Genomic DNA, 16,955 nt, shown 5'->3' on the forward strand with positions numbered 1-16,955 from the left:
TGAATTTTTTATTTACTCTTGATTCGTATGTAAAATTGAACTTTGTACTTTTATACTTTGTAATTTAGCAAGAATTTCTTTCTAAAGTATTTACAGAAACATGATAAACGTCATTTTCAACAACAGTTCCAATCAATATTATTAGAGTTTCATTAAATGTCATATAAAATTTTTTTAACAAGATTATTATTTTTTAACATTTTTAACATTAAACACGATACGACACTCAGAAAGAAAGTATCGTGCAGATTATTTATCGCAGTTTTAGTGATAATTTTTAATAATTTTTTTTTCGATCGTGTGTAACACTAAAAATATAAAGAAATGATAATTGTTAAAATTTTATTCAAATTACACATAATGAAAGTAGAATAGTACAAACTAAAGATGTTGTTAAACGTGGTAATATTTATTGTATTAGTGTAATACGTAGTGCTTGAGAGGGAAAGAGGGAGAGAGAGAAAGAGAGAGAGAGAGAGAGAGAGAGAGAGAGAGAGAGAGAGGCAGAGAAAGGTGTCATACTAAAATGCGCGAAATACTTATCCATAGTATGTTACACTCTTTGTAATAACACAGAAAAATATTTCCTCTTGATGTAACGATTTCACGATAGCTTAGGCGCGATGCTACGATAATTATGTTTAAAAATTAATGTTTAATATCATATATTGTTAACACAACGAAGGATTCTCTTTTATAACCATAGAAAACTTATAGTTTCTTCTACCTTTAATTGCATTATTAATTACGAGAGATTTTCAAATGTATTAACGATAGAAGAAACTCGAAGTTCTCTATCATATACAAAATCCTTTGTAGTTAACCATACTAACGTACTTGACATAACATTGATCTCTAATTACCTATAATTACCGTAGAAGTCGCATCGAATAATTTATACTGAAGTCCTTAGATCAAACGTGAATATTTTTCTATCGTGTTATTTTACAAAGAGTGTATATTAGGGATAATAATTCGTGCATTTTGTAATTTTCTAATAAGATGGTTACGAAAGGAGAATGTATAAAGAATCAATCGTGATAAATCTTCGTTAATTTAATATTCCATAAAAAACGATAAGAAAATTTGATGTGGCAAATATTATATTATTTGCAGGGTTCATACGTTTCCATCGCTTTCTCTCTTTCGACTTTCTTATTTACAGAAGTTTATTACGATTTAAATTTGTCCTATTTTTATTAATAATTCATAATCTCGTCATGTAATCGCAAGTATGCGTAGCAACCATCGACGCGAGCTTAGGCGCGGTGCGGCGAGACGTGGGAACGGCGACGACGCCACGCTTCTCCTTCTTCCTCCCGCCGCCGGCAGCCAATGCTTGAGACAGTAGGCCGTGCTATGGCTCGAGCGGCTCGAGCCCTTCCTTCGGCGCGCAAGGTGCGCTCTCATTTGCATAAATTAAAAAATTTATATCTTGATTATTGATAGACCTAACCAAGACTATATTAGATTTTTATGTTCATCTCGATCCCGTCTATCTTTCCATGAAGTATTGCACACCAGATTTGGGACACCCTGTATATATATATATATGTATATATATACATATGTATATAATACTAGCGGCGAATATCAGAACAGCCTGAGTTTCTGTAGAAAATGTTTTATAATAAATTTACTTTGCTGAAGACACACAGGCTTAAACATAGCATGACATAATAGTGGTTAGTTTATTAACATGTTATAGGTTATATAAGTTACCTGCTTTATAGTGTACACAATGTTTAATTATATTTGTACAATGTGATTCTTAATTAAGTCAAAATAAAATTCAAGGTGCGAGTTTATTAAGTTTATTATGTAATCGGATAATTTTATCGGCATCACAATAATGATGAGTTCTTATCAGGCGTCATGTGTTATATTCTATTGTATTATTTGATGATAGAATAATCAAATAATACAATAGAATAATTCAATAGAATAGACGACGCGACACGTGACGTGCTCGGTGGGAACTCACGCTAATTGTGGTTTTTAATACATGGCAATGCAGCTTGGTCTAATGAGTTTAGAAACATTACAAAGAGCTTTTTTGGAAGATGTTATATGAGATAATTTATGGATATTATTTTTAAGAAATGATGTGTCTTTAAAATGTTTTTTCAAAGAGTTTAATGAATGCTCACTAAGAATTTTATTAAGAATTAGATACTAATTAATCACTTGATATTTAATTTTACAGGACGCATTTATGATGATGACGAAGAAGGCGATTCAGATTTGTCTGATTCATAGATGATGGAGCAGAAAATAACGAGGAAGATTATAGTAAACATATTAGCGAGATATTTGGCTATGATAAGAGTAAATATAAAAACATTGATGATGAAGATGATATCGCTATGGAAAGTAACTTTGCGGAACAATTAAAGGAAGAATATATATCTTCAAAAATAGGTATTTATTAATATCGCGTATTTTGTAAGATGCAGTGGAAAAATATTTGTAGGGAGAAAAGATATTTCTTGAAATCGTATCTTTAAAAAGTAAACTTTAATTAGCAATTTGTTAATAGCGGACACGCGCGCGCGCGCGTGCACGAGCACATACAGAGGATAAAAACAAAATAACCAAATACTTTTTTAAATTAAAGAGATTAGTCTATCATTTGTTTTTGGCCAATATTGACAGTTAAATCTTATTTCAAGACCATCTTAACCTTTTGCACAGTGGATCACTGAGTGATACACTAAGGTCTCTCTAGTTTTTAAATTATTTTAACGGTTTTTTAACCTTTTAAAACCTTTTTTTTTTGTTTTCTGATAGTTCGGGATACCTTAAGGTATGTTTAAAAAATATATGTGACTACAAATTTTTATTTATTTATTTGCTATAAATAAACAAATACTAAAAATTTGTTGTTTTTTGGTAAAAAACTTTGGTAAAAAAATTATTTTTTCTCAGAAAAGAGCGTCAATTTCTACTCTACATCTGAGGGATTGAGGTCGCTGATCACAAATCCGTTGTCAGATTTTCGAAAATGGCAGATGCAATATGGCGGATGCAATATTAAAAATTTAACTAATTTCCATAAAACTTAGTATTTGGGGATTTTTTGAGGTGCTGATTATGAATCCGCTATTAATTTCAAAATTTAAAATGGTGGATTTAATATGGCGGGCATAAAATTAAAAATTTATCTAATTTCCGTGAAACTTAATATGTAGGAGTTAATATGTACCAAGCGGATTATGTTTTTATTGGTATTCATATGAATATGGTGTTTAGTTTCCGATAAATAAGGAGGTTCCAATTTAGGAAACTGTTTCAAATTTGGTGTGTTTTTTTTGTGTGTGTGTGCGTGCGTGCGTGCGTGCGCGTGTGTGTGTGTGTGCGCGCGCGTGCGCGTGCGTGTGCGTGTGCGCATGTAAGATTTGTGGTCACCTTGTTATGAGATATCACGCATTGCCACCGCATTGTAACGACTTAATTACAACTGTCTGTCTTTTTTAGATTCTCCCACGAACGTTGCTCCTTCGTGTGTTAACGCGCGCTTTCTCTCGTTTCTTCGCGATACTCCAAGACCGCGGAGACAAAAAAGCGCGGGTTACATTTAAACATTCATACAACTTAGCCATTTTGCAGCATTAGTCGCTCCGAATGATGCCCTGATCTTTCTCCTGGTCAGATGGGTTCTCGTCGATCTACAGCTTCATGTGGTCAACCGACGTGGCAGTTTGCAACGGTTTTTTTTTTGTTCTTCTTCACCTATCTTCCGAGCAATATAACGGTCCTTTCGGAGTATTTTGATTACTTGGTAGGGTCTCAGGAATTTGTACAATAGTTTCTGGCCAGGAACTTGCTAAGTATGTTTTATGGCGATAAGATCGCCGTCATGATAATTTGTGGCCTTCTTCCGCTTTCTGTTGTAGCTTCGCTTGTTTTTTTGCTGTATCTTTCTAATGCTTTTGCTAGCTTGGACTCTTAATTCATCGCGAGAATCTTAAAACGCGGGAATACATTCTTTCTCCAGCATTTTCCTGACGTCGAGACGATCCCGCAATTTCGGGTGTGTCTCAAACAACAAATTGAATAATGAAATCCCAATACTTTATTATTCAATTTGTTGTTACAATGTCCCTTGTCCCCGATTGGTAATCAACGAATGTTTATGCCTTGCGCCTCGCAATACTTAAAATCTCAGAAGGTAAAGGCAGTTCCTCGATCCGAGATGATCTGTCTGGGATTGCAGAATATCGTTGCCCGGTTCTGTCCGTGCGCTACATCTCCACCGTACTCGCCGATCTAATAGCATAGAGCCAAGCAAATTTTGACAAGGCATTGATCACAACGAATATATGCTGGTAGGACTTAACAATCGATGGCAATGGTTCTAAATGGTCAATGAGTAATACATTTAACGGTACATACTCTTTCTCTATTGGATTCAAAAGACATTTTTTTCGCCAGGATATAGCTAAGGCAGTTTTTTATCACCTTCTTTATCTTTGGTCGGAGGTTAGATACCCAGTAATCGGGTTTTATCAAACTTTCGATTTTGGCAGTCGCGAAATGTCTCAGCTCGTGCATCTTTTTGATTACTTGATTTTTAGGCATTGTCATTAAGTTAGCTCTCGAAGCAACAAACTTCCTTATTCAATGAAATTTGTAGCTTTCCCTTTTCTGACGAACCGACTTGGATTTTTCTCACGTCGTTATTCTTGTTTTGAGCCTTTATGCGGGCCGTCAATTACACATCATTACGTTGATCACCGAACAAATTGGAAGTGGGTTGCAATTAAGTGTGCCATATTCTTGTCTGGGCGATGCTCGATCTTGTAGTCGAACAATAAGGCCCATCGGGCTATTCTAACACGTAAATCTTTTTTGCTCATCGATTAAGTGAAAGTACGACAATTGGTAACGTTAGTGCATGGAATTCTTAGTATATAACTACGAAATTTCTTCAGCGCTTTTATTATTTCAAGTAGTAGCTGACATATTTCTTCTCTAGTGTCGTTGTTCTGTTGGTGTAGTAGACGGGATGAAAACATTGATTTTCGTTCCCGCATTGCAACAAAATGGTACCATATTCTTGTTAAGAAACGTCCGTGTGCAACTGCGTTTTCGCTTTACTGCGATATAGAGCTAATACTAGCTCTTTTGTTAACCAAAAAAGGAATTGCGTGTTGGTTTTTAATAGATTTGTCAGAGGCGTCAACAGCTCTGCAATGGCTGCCACACTCATATGTGTCAGTCGCAGGTGTACTTTCGTACCCACCATGACGCCATTATCGTTCAAAAATCCGCATCTTTCATCCTCACGATTCGCGCTCAAAGAGTCGCCTTGAAGCCGCATGTTCAGCTCTTGTTGCAGTAGGGCTACTTCACGTTCGCCCAATTTCTTTTCCCGCCCATACAACTCAGCTTCTCGCTGATAAATACTTGGTACCGATTGGACCGTATTGTTCATCACGTGGACAACGACAATCGCGGCGCAAGGTGTATCGCGTGGACAACGAAAAAAGTAGCGGACGAAGTAGCTAGTAGTGTATCACGTAGATAAAGAAACATAATTTGTAAGATAACAGGGCGTGCGCACGCATATCTTCCGATGTGTAAAATGACTGCCATGCCCGTCTTTGCTATCTTCATGCAGCCACGATTTCTCCACGATTTTTCGAGCTCGCAGTATTTCTTAATAGGGCTAGTGTGAAAGCACTGGCATCAGTCGTAGATCGCTGTAATTACACATCGGAAGATATGCGTGCGCACGCCCTGTTATCTTACAAATTATGTTTCTTTATCTACGTGATACACTACTAGCTACTTCGTCCGCTACTTTTTTCGTTGTCCACGCGATACACCTTGCGCCGCGATTGTCGTTGTCCACGTGGTACCCCGTCTGCGTTTACCTTTTGTCTACTTGCTGTCTGGGCCATCTGGACTGAGCCCTCACGTGTGTAATCCGTGATGACCTTGTTATAAGATATTACGTATCGCGATTGAAATATTGCCAAGACTCACAACTGGCTGTCTTTTTCAGATTTCCTCACGAACGTCGCTTCTTCGCGTGTCAAAACGCGCTCTCTCGTTCCCTCACGATACTCCAAGATTGCGGAGACAGAAAAGCGTCACGTTTTAAACGTCTCTACATATATATTTATCATTAATATTGCTAATTAATGTTTGCTTTCTAAAAATGGTGTTTTGAAAAAATTTTTTCCTGTACATATATATTTCTTTGCATTTTTTGTACGAGTAAACTCAATAAGCAAGATATTAACACAATATTTTTACAATGATATAATGTTTTTAAATATGTATTTCTTAACCCTTTTATTGCCAGTTGGAAGTATACTTCCCATTTGTTATCTTTTAATTTACATGTTTAAAATTTTTTTGCATCTAATTGTTTTTTAGTGGTTGTTTATGACAATTTAAATGTGAAAAATGATTTTTTCAGAAAAAAGTCGATTTCTCTTAAAATTTATATTGGATTTGACCATTTTCAAGTATAAAAGATTTTTGAAGTTGTTTGATTACTAATCTATGATCAAAACTGAAAAATAAATGAATTTATGGACCCAACACGGTGGGTGAAAATGTTAAAAAACTGATAATTTGAAGTTTTGAAAAATATAACCGTGTTCTACACGAATTTTACAATATAACTAGTTTTTTTGTGATATTTTGCTATTAGATGTATTGTTTTTGAGATAAAAATTTATGAATTTGGATAATGCTAAGAGAGTGAGCAACATTTTGTGAGGGTAGCCATATAATATTGTCATTTCCAATTTTTATATTATTTTTATTATTTAATCATAGATTTGTAACAATACGTAAAAAAATATATTTCCTGCAAAAACATCCAGATTTTCATTAATTTATTAGCTCATGGCGGCTATATTTGAGAGTGGCACCCGTTTGGTCACGTCAATATTGACCACGGTCGCAATTGGCCACGTTAATATTGACCACGTCAATATTAGTCACGCCAATATGACGTGGATAATATTGACGCGTGGCCATATTGATGTGGGCAATATTACGCGTGGCCAATATTAACGTGGCCAATATTGACGTGGTCAATATTGACGCGTGGCCAATAATGACGTGGCCAATAATGACGCGTGGCTAATATTGACGTGGCCAATATTGACGCATGGCCAATATGACGTGGCCAATCCAACCCGTGGTCAATCGGGATTGTGGTCAATATTGACAATATTGGGCAAACGGGACGCTTCCATATTTGATCCGTCATATTGAATTTGCAAAATTTGAATTCAGATTGGAATTAGCGATCCATAAAACGAAGGTATGTAAAGTTTCGAGAAAATTTGCTGAAAAAAAAAACTGATTTGGCAATCAAAGGGTTAATATTGTATATAATGTTATTATAAAAAATGTTTAAATAAAATATTAAGAATACAATAGAACCTCCATATTACCGCTTTAATTTATTGCGTTTCCCCTCAATGCCTTTTCCATTATCTTACTAAATGGAAATTGATTCTTCCATTTTGCACGTAATACGAGTGCTACTGTATTACCGCGCATCGTCGCTGCGCAGTTTGCTTATTGTCTTGTTGTGTCTTATTATTGTATGTTAATGTCTTCTCTAGAGTTGTTTCTCTCTCTCTCATTCTCTTGAGTGAAGTTACTTTACAGTGCCACAATTTTACTCAATGCTACGGTGCAAACCCCCGCGATCGTGGCAATGCGGAGTTTCTATTGTATACTTCTTGTAATACTTCTACATTATAATTGTAATGTTTAGAAATGTTACGTTATAAAGTGAAAATTAAAGAATATTTAGGAAATATTATGTCATAGTGTTCGTGAAATTTATTTAAAAAATCAATATTTTAAAAGATTGATTTAAAGCTTTTTGCTTACTAATAGTAACATGAGTAGCATGTTGTAATGTAAAATTAAACATTTGCAGGATATATGGAAGCTTTGGAGGATATGCGTATGGAAGCAATAGAGAAAAAAGGAAAGCTAGTTTGAAGAAAACGACTCAAGAAATAGTATACATTATTTTGCCTTTGTATATATTTATATGTGACATTTTTTGCATATTAATATTTATTGTAAATTACACAGAAGTTAAGAAAAAATATATAAAAATATTACTTTTATTGTCTTGATATGAATTTGTATTTTTATATTTTTTGTCTCCCTTTTTTCTAAAAATCTATTGTAGTTTACGCTACAATCAGATAAGATGTCGCAAAGCAAAGCGCAAGATGTCGAAAGGCGTTGCAAAAGATCCTCATGTAAAAAAACTGAGAATACCATTTTTTGAAAACGCCCAAGGAATTTGCCGCGCTTACGGAAGTCTCAACTAACTTCCGCTAACTTGCACAATTCTGATACGGAGCAGCCCGGAAGCAGTTCCATGTCGCCTTAGAAAGACATTGCACAGCGCAGATAAACCGCAAGACAATTGCATTTCGATGTCGAAACGCTTAGCCCCGCAGAACTCGCATAGCGCAATTGGTCACTGACTCAACGAAATTGCGCTATATTGGTAAATGATCGATCGATATAATTAGTGACCGAGCGGAGAGTACAGATATATGTGCCATAGTGCATACCACCGATGTTTCGCTAGTAATATGACGTGGCGTGAAGACGTTATTAATGCGGCGTGATATTTGATTTGCGTGTACAACTACAGTAAATAAAATTTTAAAGTGTTGGAATAGTGTGTCATAATTCTCTTATTTTGGCTATCTTTTTTGGCCTATCTTTCTATGGGTTCTAACTTCTAAAGCAAAAATTGAATTCTGAAAATCCTTCAACTGCGTCAGGAGACACAACATAATTTGGTGGCAACGGTGAGATTCCGGAAGTTAGAGTCAGAGGTCCAAGCACCGCAGAAGAATAACGGGAAGATCAGAGACACGAGGACATTTTGCAATTCAAGGGCACTTAGAAAGACATACTTTTTAGTCGGAAGTGTAAGCAGCCAGATCGAATAGATCGAATAGACTTTATTGCTTTGATCGTTGAGAGGATCGGACAGTAAAGCGACCTACGACAATGCATTTACACCTGACACCACTGATAGCAGCCAAGAGTTGCCAACGTAGTAGCATATGAGCGACCTTAACATTAATCTACTTAATGTAAGTCGCTACACTTATTAGATGTATAATTAATGTTTTACAATCCGCAATCAGAAAGTCAACGACCCCTGTTCGAGACTATAACAATTACTTTAGAGTTTTAACATTTCCTTTTTATTGGCTCTGTTTTATCCGCGAGTAGTGAGAGCTCCTGACAGCCATCGAGCTCCTTGTAGTTCATTTCTTCGATGCACCGAGTCGCGCGGCGCTGTCACTAGCTCCTCACGCGCGCGATTTTCGTTTGCTCGCATCGCCGGTAACTATGCATCTTGGTAACTATGCAAATAAACATGCCCAAAAAAGGGCACGTCCAAATCAATGCCCAAATAAGTCTCGATATCGGTTCCCTACCGCCCCTTTTGTCGCCTCCGATCGTAATTGTTTTTACAATGCCAAATTCGCCAATCTCTTGCAGCCCGGAACCGAAATTAGATAGTCCAGCAGATCTCTCCCGTCTTTCGCCGATCCTAGCTGCGGGGATTCACTTCCGCTTCGTCCCTATTAGTCGCGCCGTGATAGTGCGCGTGAATTATTTCTCCCGTCAACCAACGTTGATTAATTCTTCAGTTTTGTATTCGCGTGAATGTTGTGAGTGTATTACGTCCGTGCGCCGGTGACCGTTATCTTTCCCGCGAACGTCCTTTGCCTCGCGCACAAGATCTCCGTCGGATCGCGCGCAAGATTTTCCGGATTCGCGAGGGCCTCGATCTCGAGGCTCTGCAAGATTTCCGCGTCGATTAGGTAGCGCAATATTAGGGTGTATCAAGATATCCGACACCTTGTAAAAGATACGGTTCGCCCCTCGCTCCGAACGTTCGTTGTGAATAAATAATTAAGTGTGAGTGACACCAACGCCTCCTTATTCCTATCACCTCCCGTGAACTCCCGCATTCCTGACCACTCACTTCGCGTCTCTATCGGGACGGATCCCGGCATTTCCTTCGTGCGATCGCGTTTACCCTACGCACGCGCAAACAAATTTGGTTCTTCGAGCCGGATCGGAGTGAGTTCTAAATTCGCGGTACGCGGAGGTGATTCCAGTGATTTACGTGATAATCCGTATCGCTCACCATGGCGGACATTCTTGAGAGGCAAAGAACGATCCAGAGGATAATCGAACGTGCCCTCGAAAACTTCAAAAAAATTGGAAAGGGCAATCTGACCACGGCGAAGATTCGTTCCCGCATTCCTGCTTCTCAAAGACAATTGGAGCCAATTCGTGACTGGGCATGCTGCCGTGAAGGAAGCGATTCCCAAGGTCAAATTCCACGAGAGGAGTTCCCGTACTTCAGCGAGGACCCATTTCGAGAGAGCCCAGGATGCCTACCTCAAACGCTCTGGACTACATGGCGGATTGCTTAGAGGAGCTTGAGCCGACTGTGAATCCGAACCATTCAAGTACCTTCTACGTCGACCGACGTCAGGATGCGCCCGCGACCTGCATCCGCGTTTTCGTTGCAGCATCTCCCTCCCATTCAATTATCGCCGTTCGATGGTAAACCCGACGAGTGGGCACAGTTCCGCGATCGGTTTACTACGCTGATTCGCGACAATAAAGACTTGAATGATTTCGCTCGCATGCACTTCCTATCTTCGTGTTTAAAAGGCCGCGCCGCAGAATGTATTACGAATCTTCCTATTACCGCGGAGAATTTTGAAATCGCGTGGGCCGCGTTAACTTTGCGCTACGAGAACAAGCGGCGCACACTTAACATCATCTCTCCGCTCTGCTCGGTCTTTCTAGCGTACCGCGTGAATCGGCTTCCGAGTTGCAATCTTTATATGATAAGGTTAGAACCGCTTTAAAATCCTTCGCGAATTTGGATCGCAAATACCGACAACCTCTGGAACGATATGCTCGTGTACCTTGTCACGCAGAAACTCGATCGATCACGCGGAAGGCTTGGAATTTACAGCAAAGCGGTCGCGACGATCCGCCTACGTTCGACGCTCTTGAACGCTTTCTCGAACATTGCATTCGCGCATTGGAAAACAACGCAATCGGCGCCCCCGTGAAGCCCGTGCAAAAACCGCTCCCTCCGATCGCGTTCACGCTGCTACTGCGTCAGCGAACGTTCCGCCAAAGTGCCCGCTATGCGACACGCCCCCATTATCTAAATTCCTGCGTTAAGTTTAGGGAAAAGAATCCGAATCAAACGTCGAGAAATGGTGAAGTAGCAAAAACGTTGTTTCAATTGCTTGAGCGAGAAGCATACAGTTCTGTCGTGCAAAAGTAAATTCTCATGTCGAGTTTGCAAGAAAACGGCAATCATTCGCTTCTACATCTCGATTCGGATTCTTTTTCCATCGCTCCCGAAGCGGCGTCACCTAGTTGCTCGTCGTCTGTCGCTCCGGCTGAAAAACCCGAGGTGGGTTCTCTTACCGCTTCGACCGCGCCACGACGTCGATCGCACGTACTCCTCGCGACCGCGTGGGGTAACGGTTGCGGACGCCGTCGTGCGAGCCCTGCTCGACCAAGGCTCCGAAATGACTTTTATTTCTGAGTCATTGGCGCAACTCCTGCGGGCAAAACGCCGTCGCATGCCCATCTCCGTCACCGCCGTCGGTGGTATACACGCCGGCACTTTTAAACATGCGACACAGATATTTATTTCCCCGCATAGCGCTTCTACTCCGGCTTTTTCAACTGACGCGCTCATTCTCGGCTCGTTAAACTACTTACGTTCCAAAGCGCGGTGTAGATATTTCGGCGTTCACGCATCTTTCGGATTTATCGTGGGCCGACCCGGATCCGACAAGTTTCGATCCCATTAGTATTATCATTGGGGCTGATCTATACAGTACTTTACTTCTTGGCGGCGTCCGCAAGGGAGACGTCGGCCAGCCGATCGCCCAAAATTCCGTTCTTGGATGGATTATTTCCGGACCGATTGATTTTCCCGCGGCGAGATCCCCGTCGCATTCATCCGTAGAGAGCTCTCACGCCAGTATCTCCACACACCAAATTTCGTGTTCTCCTGCTCTCGAGGCTGAGCTTCGTCGTTTCTGGGAAGTCGAGGAACTTCCACGACAATCTATTCTCTCGCCGCAAGAGAGACAATGCGAAACGCATTTCCGAGAGACTCATTCTCGCGATTCTGACGGGCGATATGTCGTTCGCCTTCCTTTTAAATCTCCTCCCTCTCTTGATATCGGAGCGTTCGCGTATCCAAGCCGAGCGTATGTTAAACACGTTAACGCGGCGATTTAAAAACAATTCGGTATTGGCAAACGAATATCAAAACTTTCTCGCGGAATATGAACGTTTCGATCACATGCGACCTGCGCCTCAACCGCAGAGCGAAACCATACAGTGTGTTTACATCCGCATCACGGTTGTAATTCGAGAAAATAACGCTACCACCCCTCTCCGCGTTGTGTTCAATGCATCAAGCGCCACTTCCAACGGGTCTTCGTTAAATGACCATTTACTGCCGGTCCAAAATTACAAACCGACATCACGTCAATTTTATTGCAATGGCGACGATACCAATTTGTCTATTCCTCCGATATCGCGAAGATGTATCGCCAAATTCGCGTCGATCAACGCGATATCAATTACCAACGCATTCTATGGAATGCAACACCGCATGAACCGCCTACTGACTACCAGCTGTTAACAGTCACGTACGGTATGTCCTGCGCGCCCTTCCTTGCCCTTCGCGTTTTGAAAACAACTCGTCGACGACGAAGGTCACCGATTTCCGCTCTCGGTATCCATTCTACGCTGAGAACATCTATATCGACGATATTCTATTCGGCGCAGACAACGCGGATTTCATTCGACAAGCGCGAGACCAAGTAATCGCTCTCCTGAAATGCGGTGGGATTTGATTTAAGAAAATGGGCGAGTAATTCGCCCCGCTCTCCTCGCGGATCTTGATCCCGTCACTCTGAGTTCGGCAGGCAAAAAGCCTCTTTCCCCTGACGAACAAATCAAAGTTCTCGGTATCGGTGGAATCCTACCACCGATATCTTTGAATTCAGCGTCGCACTTTCGCACCCCGTTCCATCCAGCAAACGTACCATTCTGTCCGCTATTGCGAAACTGTACGACCCTCTCGGATGGGTCACCGGTAATTATAACCGCGAAATTTTTATGCAGCAATTATGGCGACAAAAATTAGATTGGGATGATAGGCTTCCCTTCATCCTGTTATCTAGGTGGGAAGATATTTATTCTCGGTTCGTGCATTTAAAAATTTGCAGATTTCGCGATGGTGCGGACTCGGATCGGACGTGGAATCCGCTGAAATACACGGTTTCGCCGACGCGTCAAACACAGCTACGCTGCTGCCGTGTATCTCAAAGTTGTTTCGTCGGGACACACTACAATTTCCTTGCTAGTCGGTAAATCAAAGGTCGCGCCGTTAAAACCGCTAAGCGTGCCACGATTAGAATTATCCGCTGCGTTTACTACTTGCTCGACTTATCAATTTCGTGCGCGAATCACCCGGTTACAGCCATCTTCCGTACTTTTGTTGGACGGACTCCACGATCGTCCTCGCGTGGGTGGACTCAGCATCCGTCGCGATGGAAGACATTTGTTGCCAATCGCGTGAATGAAATTCAGTCTCGTCTTCCAAACGGGAAGTGGCAACACGTCTCGACAGAAGACAATTCCGCGGATTGTGCTTCGCGCGGCCTACTCGGCAACGAAATCGTCAGTCACGACTTGTGGTGGCACGGACCATCTTGGCTGCGCCTTGATGCTCCCGCATGGCCTTGCTCCGACACACAACTACCTCCGCAAGCTCCATTGGAGGAGAAGGTCATAGCCTTGCAATGCTCTCCACCGAAACGACACTGGAATCTTACGACGCGATATTCCTCATGGCCAAAATTAATTCGCGTCACCGTCTATATTTTGAAATTCGTTCGCTTATGCCGTCGCTCCTGTTCTAACGATAATTTATTGTCGTCCTCCTCACAAACAATTATTATTTCTGCATCGGATTGCAACGATGCACGAATATTTTGGTTAAAAAAGATTCAATCGGTCATATTTCCGGCCCGCCGAATACACTCTCTGGCCAACAATCGCCCTCTTTTGTCTAAATGCTCGATTATCGCTCTCCGGCCGTCCTTGATAAGGACGGAATTCTACGCGTGGGTGGGCGATTGACTAAGGCCCCCCTGTCATTTTCTGTTCGGCATCCGATTCTCTGGCGACCCATCCATTGGTGTCGCTAATTGTAACTCAAGCTCATCTACGGGCATTGCATGCCGGACCTCAGCTCACGATAAGTTTGTTTACGTCGCGATTTCTGGCTTCTCCGCGCTCGTAACATCGTAAGATCCATAATTCATAACTATGTACGCGCGAACGCGTCGCGATTTCTACCCAACTAATGGGCGACCTTCCCGAGCCTCGTGTGTCGGCGTCTGCTCGCAGTTTTTTGCATTGCGGGGTAGATTATGCTGGTCCCGTGCAGATTCGCGCCTCTGCGGGTCGAGGCATTACATCGCGTAAAGCCTATATCGCCCTTTTCATTTGTCTAGCGACCAGAGCGATACATTTAGAGTTAGTCGGAGATTACCCATCTCGGCTTTTTCAAACGCCTTTTCCCGTTTTTGCGCACGTCGCGGCCTTCCCCAAGCGATGTATTCTGATAACGGAACAACATTTGTTGGAGCTGATCGAGAAATGACTATAAAGCGTACAGAGCGGCTGTGCGCGATCCTAATTTTTTAAACTTAACCGCATCCGATAATGTGACGTGGAACTTCATTCCACCGTCTGCTCCACACTTCGGCGGCTTGTGGGAGGCCGGCGTACGAAGCGTTAAAAACCATTTGCGTCGCATATTAGGCACTCATATGCTCACATTCGAGAAATTACAACCTTTTATGCAGGATCGAAGCCTGTTTAAATTTCCGCCCGATCGCGCCTCTTTCGAATACGCTTGACGATTACGAATATTAACTCCGGGTCATTTTTTGTCGGAATCCGCTCTGATTGTAAATCCGGAGCCATCGCTTCAACTCAACGAGAACCGCCTCTCGCGATGGCAACTCGTGCGACACATCCACCGAGCGATTTGGAAATTATGGTATAACGATTACGTTACCACCTTACAACAACGAACAAAATGGCGACAAGTCAAGCCGCAAATTCAGGTCGGTCAACTCGTTCTCTTACGAAACTCCATGTTACCTCCATGTAAGTGGGAAGCTTGCCGACCCGGAATGACACAGTGTCACGCTGTTCCGACGGATTAGTTCGTGTGTGGTTACTGTCAAAACAGCCACGTTCGAGTATCAACGACCTATCGTTAAACTATGCGTTCTCCCGTGTTGATTATGTGTGTCATCAATTAGCTCAACATACGTACAGCGTGAGCGATAAATATAGAAGTTTTATTACTATTTTGCGTCAAAAATCATGTCACCAATAAAAGCGACGCTATAAGTTATTACGCGAAAAATATGATAAAACATGTCTCGTAGAGTGTGAGCTAATTGCTTACGCTTTCGATAATATTGTATATGATGCTTTATATGACAAGTAAAATGTGTAAAGAAAACCAGTCTTGTAAACTGTAAGCTAATTACGTTGTGAATCATATTGTACGTTATGCTTTATATAACAAAATAAATGTATAAAAATGATATTGTTAGAATTATTTTTTCCCATATAGTTTTAAGTTAAAAAATTATTGTATAAATAAATAAAACGAGATGGGAAAAAGGGAAATATGAGGGGGTTAAAAAGAATGTAAAAATGGATACGATATATATTTTTTATTCTTAGACCACCAATTAAACAGCTTAAATACATTTGTTATAAGCGGCAATTGTTCACATGATTCTGACATCGTAAAGTGTACATAATGTCCAACTTGTTTAGAGGTTCTATGTCTTCGTAATGCGTCTCGATATTCTCGACGTAAGCTTCCTGTCTTGCCTCGTCCAGAAGCAAAATCACGCAACCATTCTCGTTTCTCACATCCCTTGATGTACACGAGAATTTCATCATCGGTTCCAGTTGTACTCATCACCGCCTTTGTAATCAAACTCCTAGCCATGCTGTGCGGAATTAATCCATCCTCCCATGATATTCCATGATGATTCACTTTCAACTATGCCACCTGACATCTTTCTGCCTTGGTAAGGTATTCCCATGGATAAGTGGGTGTAAACAAGTAGTGGGTGAGTTCAAATCCATCTTTGAGAGAGGCAAATTCCTTAACGATAAATTTTCCTCCAACGATAAAACCTGCAAATCTACGAACGTTGGTGCAGACATGACTGTTGTTATCAAGAAGACTGTGATTGACTTTGATGCGTCGTAGAGTTATATATTGTCTTATCTCCCTTTCCTTTAATGTACAACGTTGTTAGGTGATTTGCGCACAACGTTTGTCAACGGGTTGTACTGAACCACGCGGTCGTGTATGATGAGGCAGTACGCGGTGGTATTCGTCGACACATTCTCTTTGCATTCAAATTCTATGCGCACGTCCACGGTTGCGCTCTTGACCGATTCGTTCTGTCGAGAGCAATCGATGATTACGAATGGACCGTTAAGTAGAAAAGTTGAAGTGGTGAGGTTCGGCTCGAGATACTCGTATCTATAATAACCCTTGCAGAAACGCGCGTACATGTACAGAATCGTCCATTTATTTTTATCGAAATCCAAGTTCATATCGTCGTATGGATAACATTCCGAGTTTAGATACAGTTTCATGCTTGTCAATTTGCAATGATCGAATCGGCTTGGATCCTCGGACACAATGTTCTTTCGACCCGTCTGCAGAGCAAAGATACATATCGTGGCTTCTCGAGCTGAATAGCGGTCTTGATGGCCCACGAATGCTTAGTTGTTTGCTGCAATAGTGGAAACTC

The 16,955-nt window shown here is 41.1% G+C and overlaps 2 protein-coding genes across 2 annotated transcripts in view; both read left to right on the forward strand.

The window, feature by feature from the left end:
• The window catches only part of LOC105839215 (protein SPT2 homolog), a 51,656-nt gene extending 43,602 nt beyond the window's left edge, over positions 1-8,054 (forward strand). Inside the window, 3 exon segments of the mRNA XM_036284153.1 lie at positions 2,207-2,248; positions 2,251-2,421; positions 7,919-8,054. Coding sequence (XP_036140046.1) covers positions 2,207-2,248; positions 2,251-2,421; positions 7,919-7,983 — 278 coding nt within the window. The 3' untranslated portion in view covers positions 7,984-8,054.
• A 4,573-nt stretch (positions 8,055-12,627) lies between these two features.
• LOC105837496 (UPF0518 protein CPIJ015043) overlaps positions 12,628-16,955 on the forward strand; it is a 13,647-nt gene continuing 9,319 nt past the window's right edge. The window contains exon 1 of the mRNA XM_036291684.1: positions 12,628-12,739. Coding sequence (XP_036147577.1) covers positions 12,628-12,739 — 112 coding nt within the window. The remainder of the gene's footprint in view (positions 12,740-16,955) is intronic.

This window comes from Monomorium pharaonis, chromosome 1, assembly GCF_013373865.1.
Source record: "Monomorium pharaonis isolate MP-MQ-018 chromosome 1, ASM1337386v2, whole genome shotgun sequence".
Classification (NCBI taxonomy): Eukaryota; Metazoa; Arthropoda; class Insecta; order Hymenoptera; family Formicidae; genus Monomorium; species Monomorium pharaonis.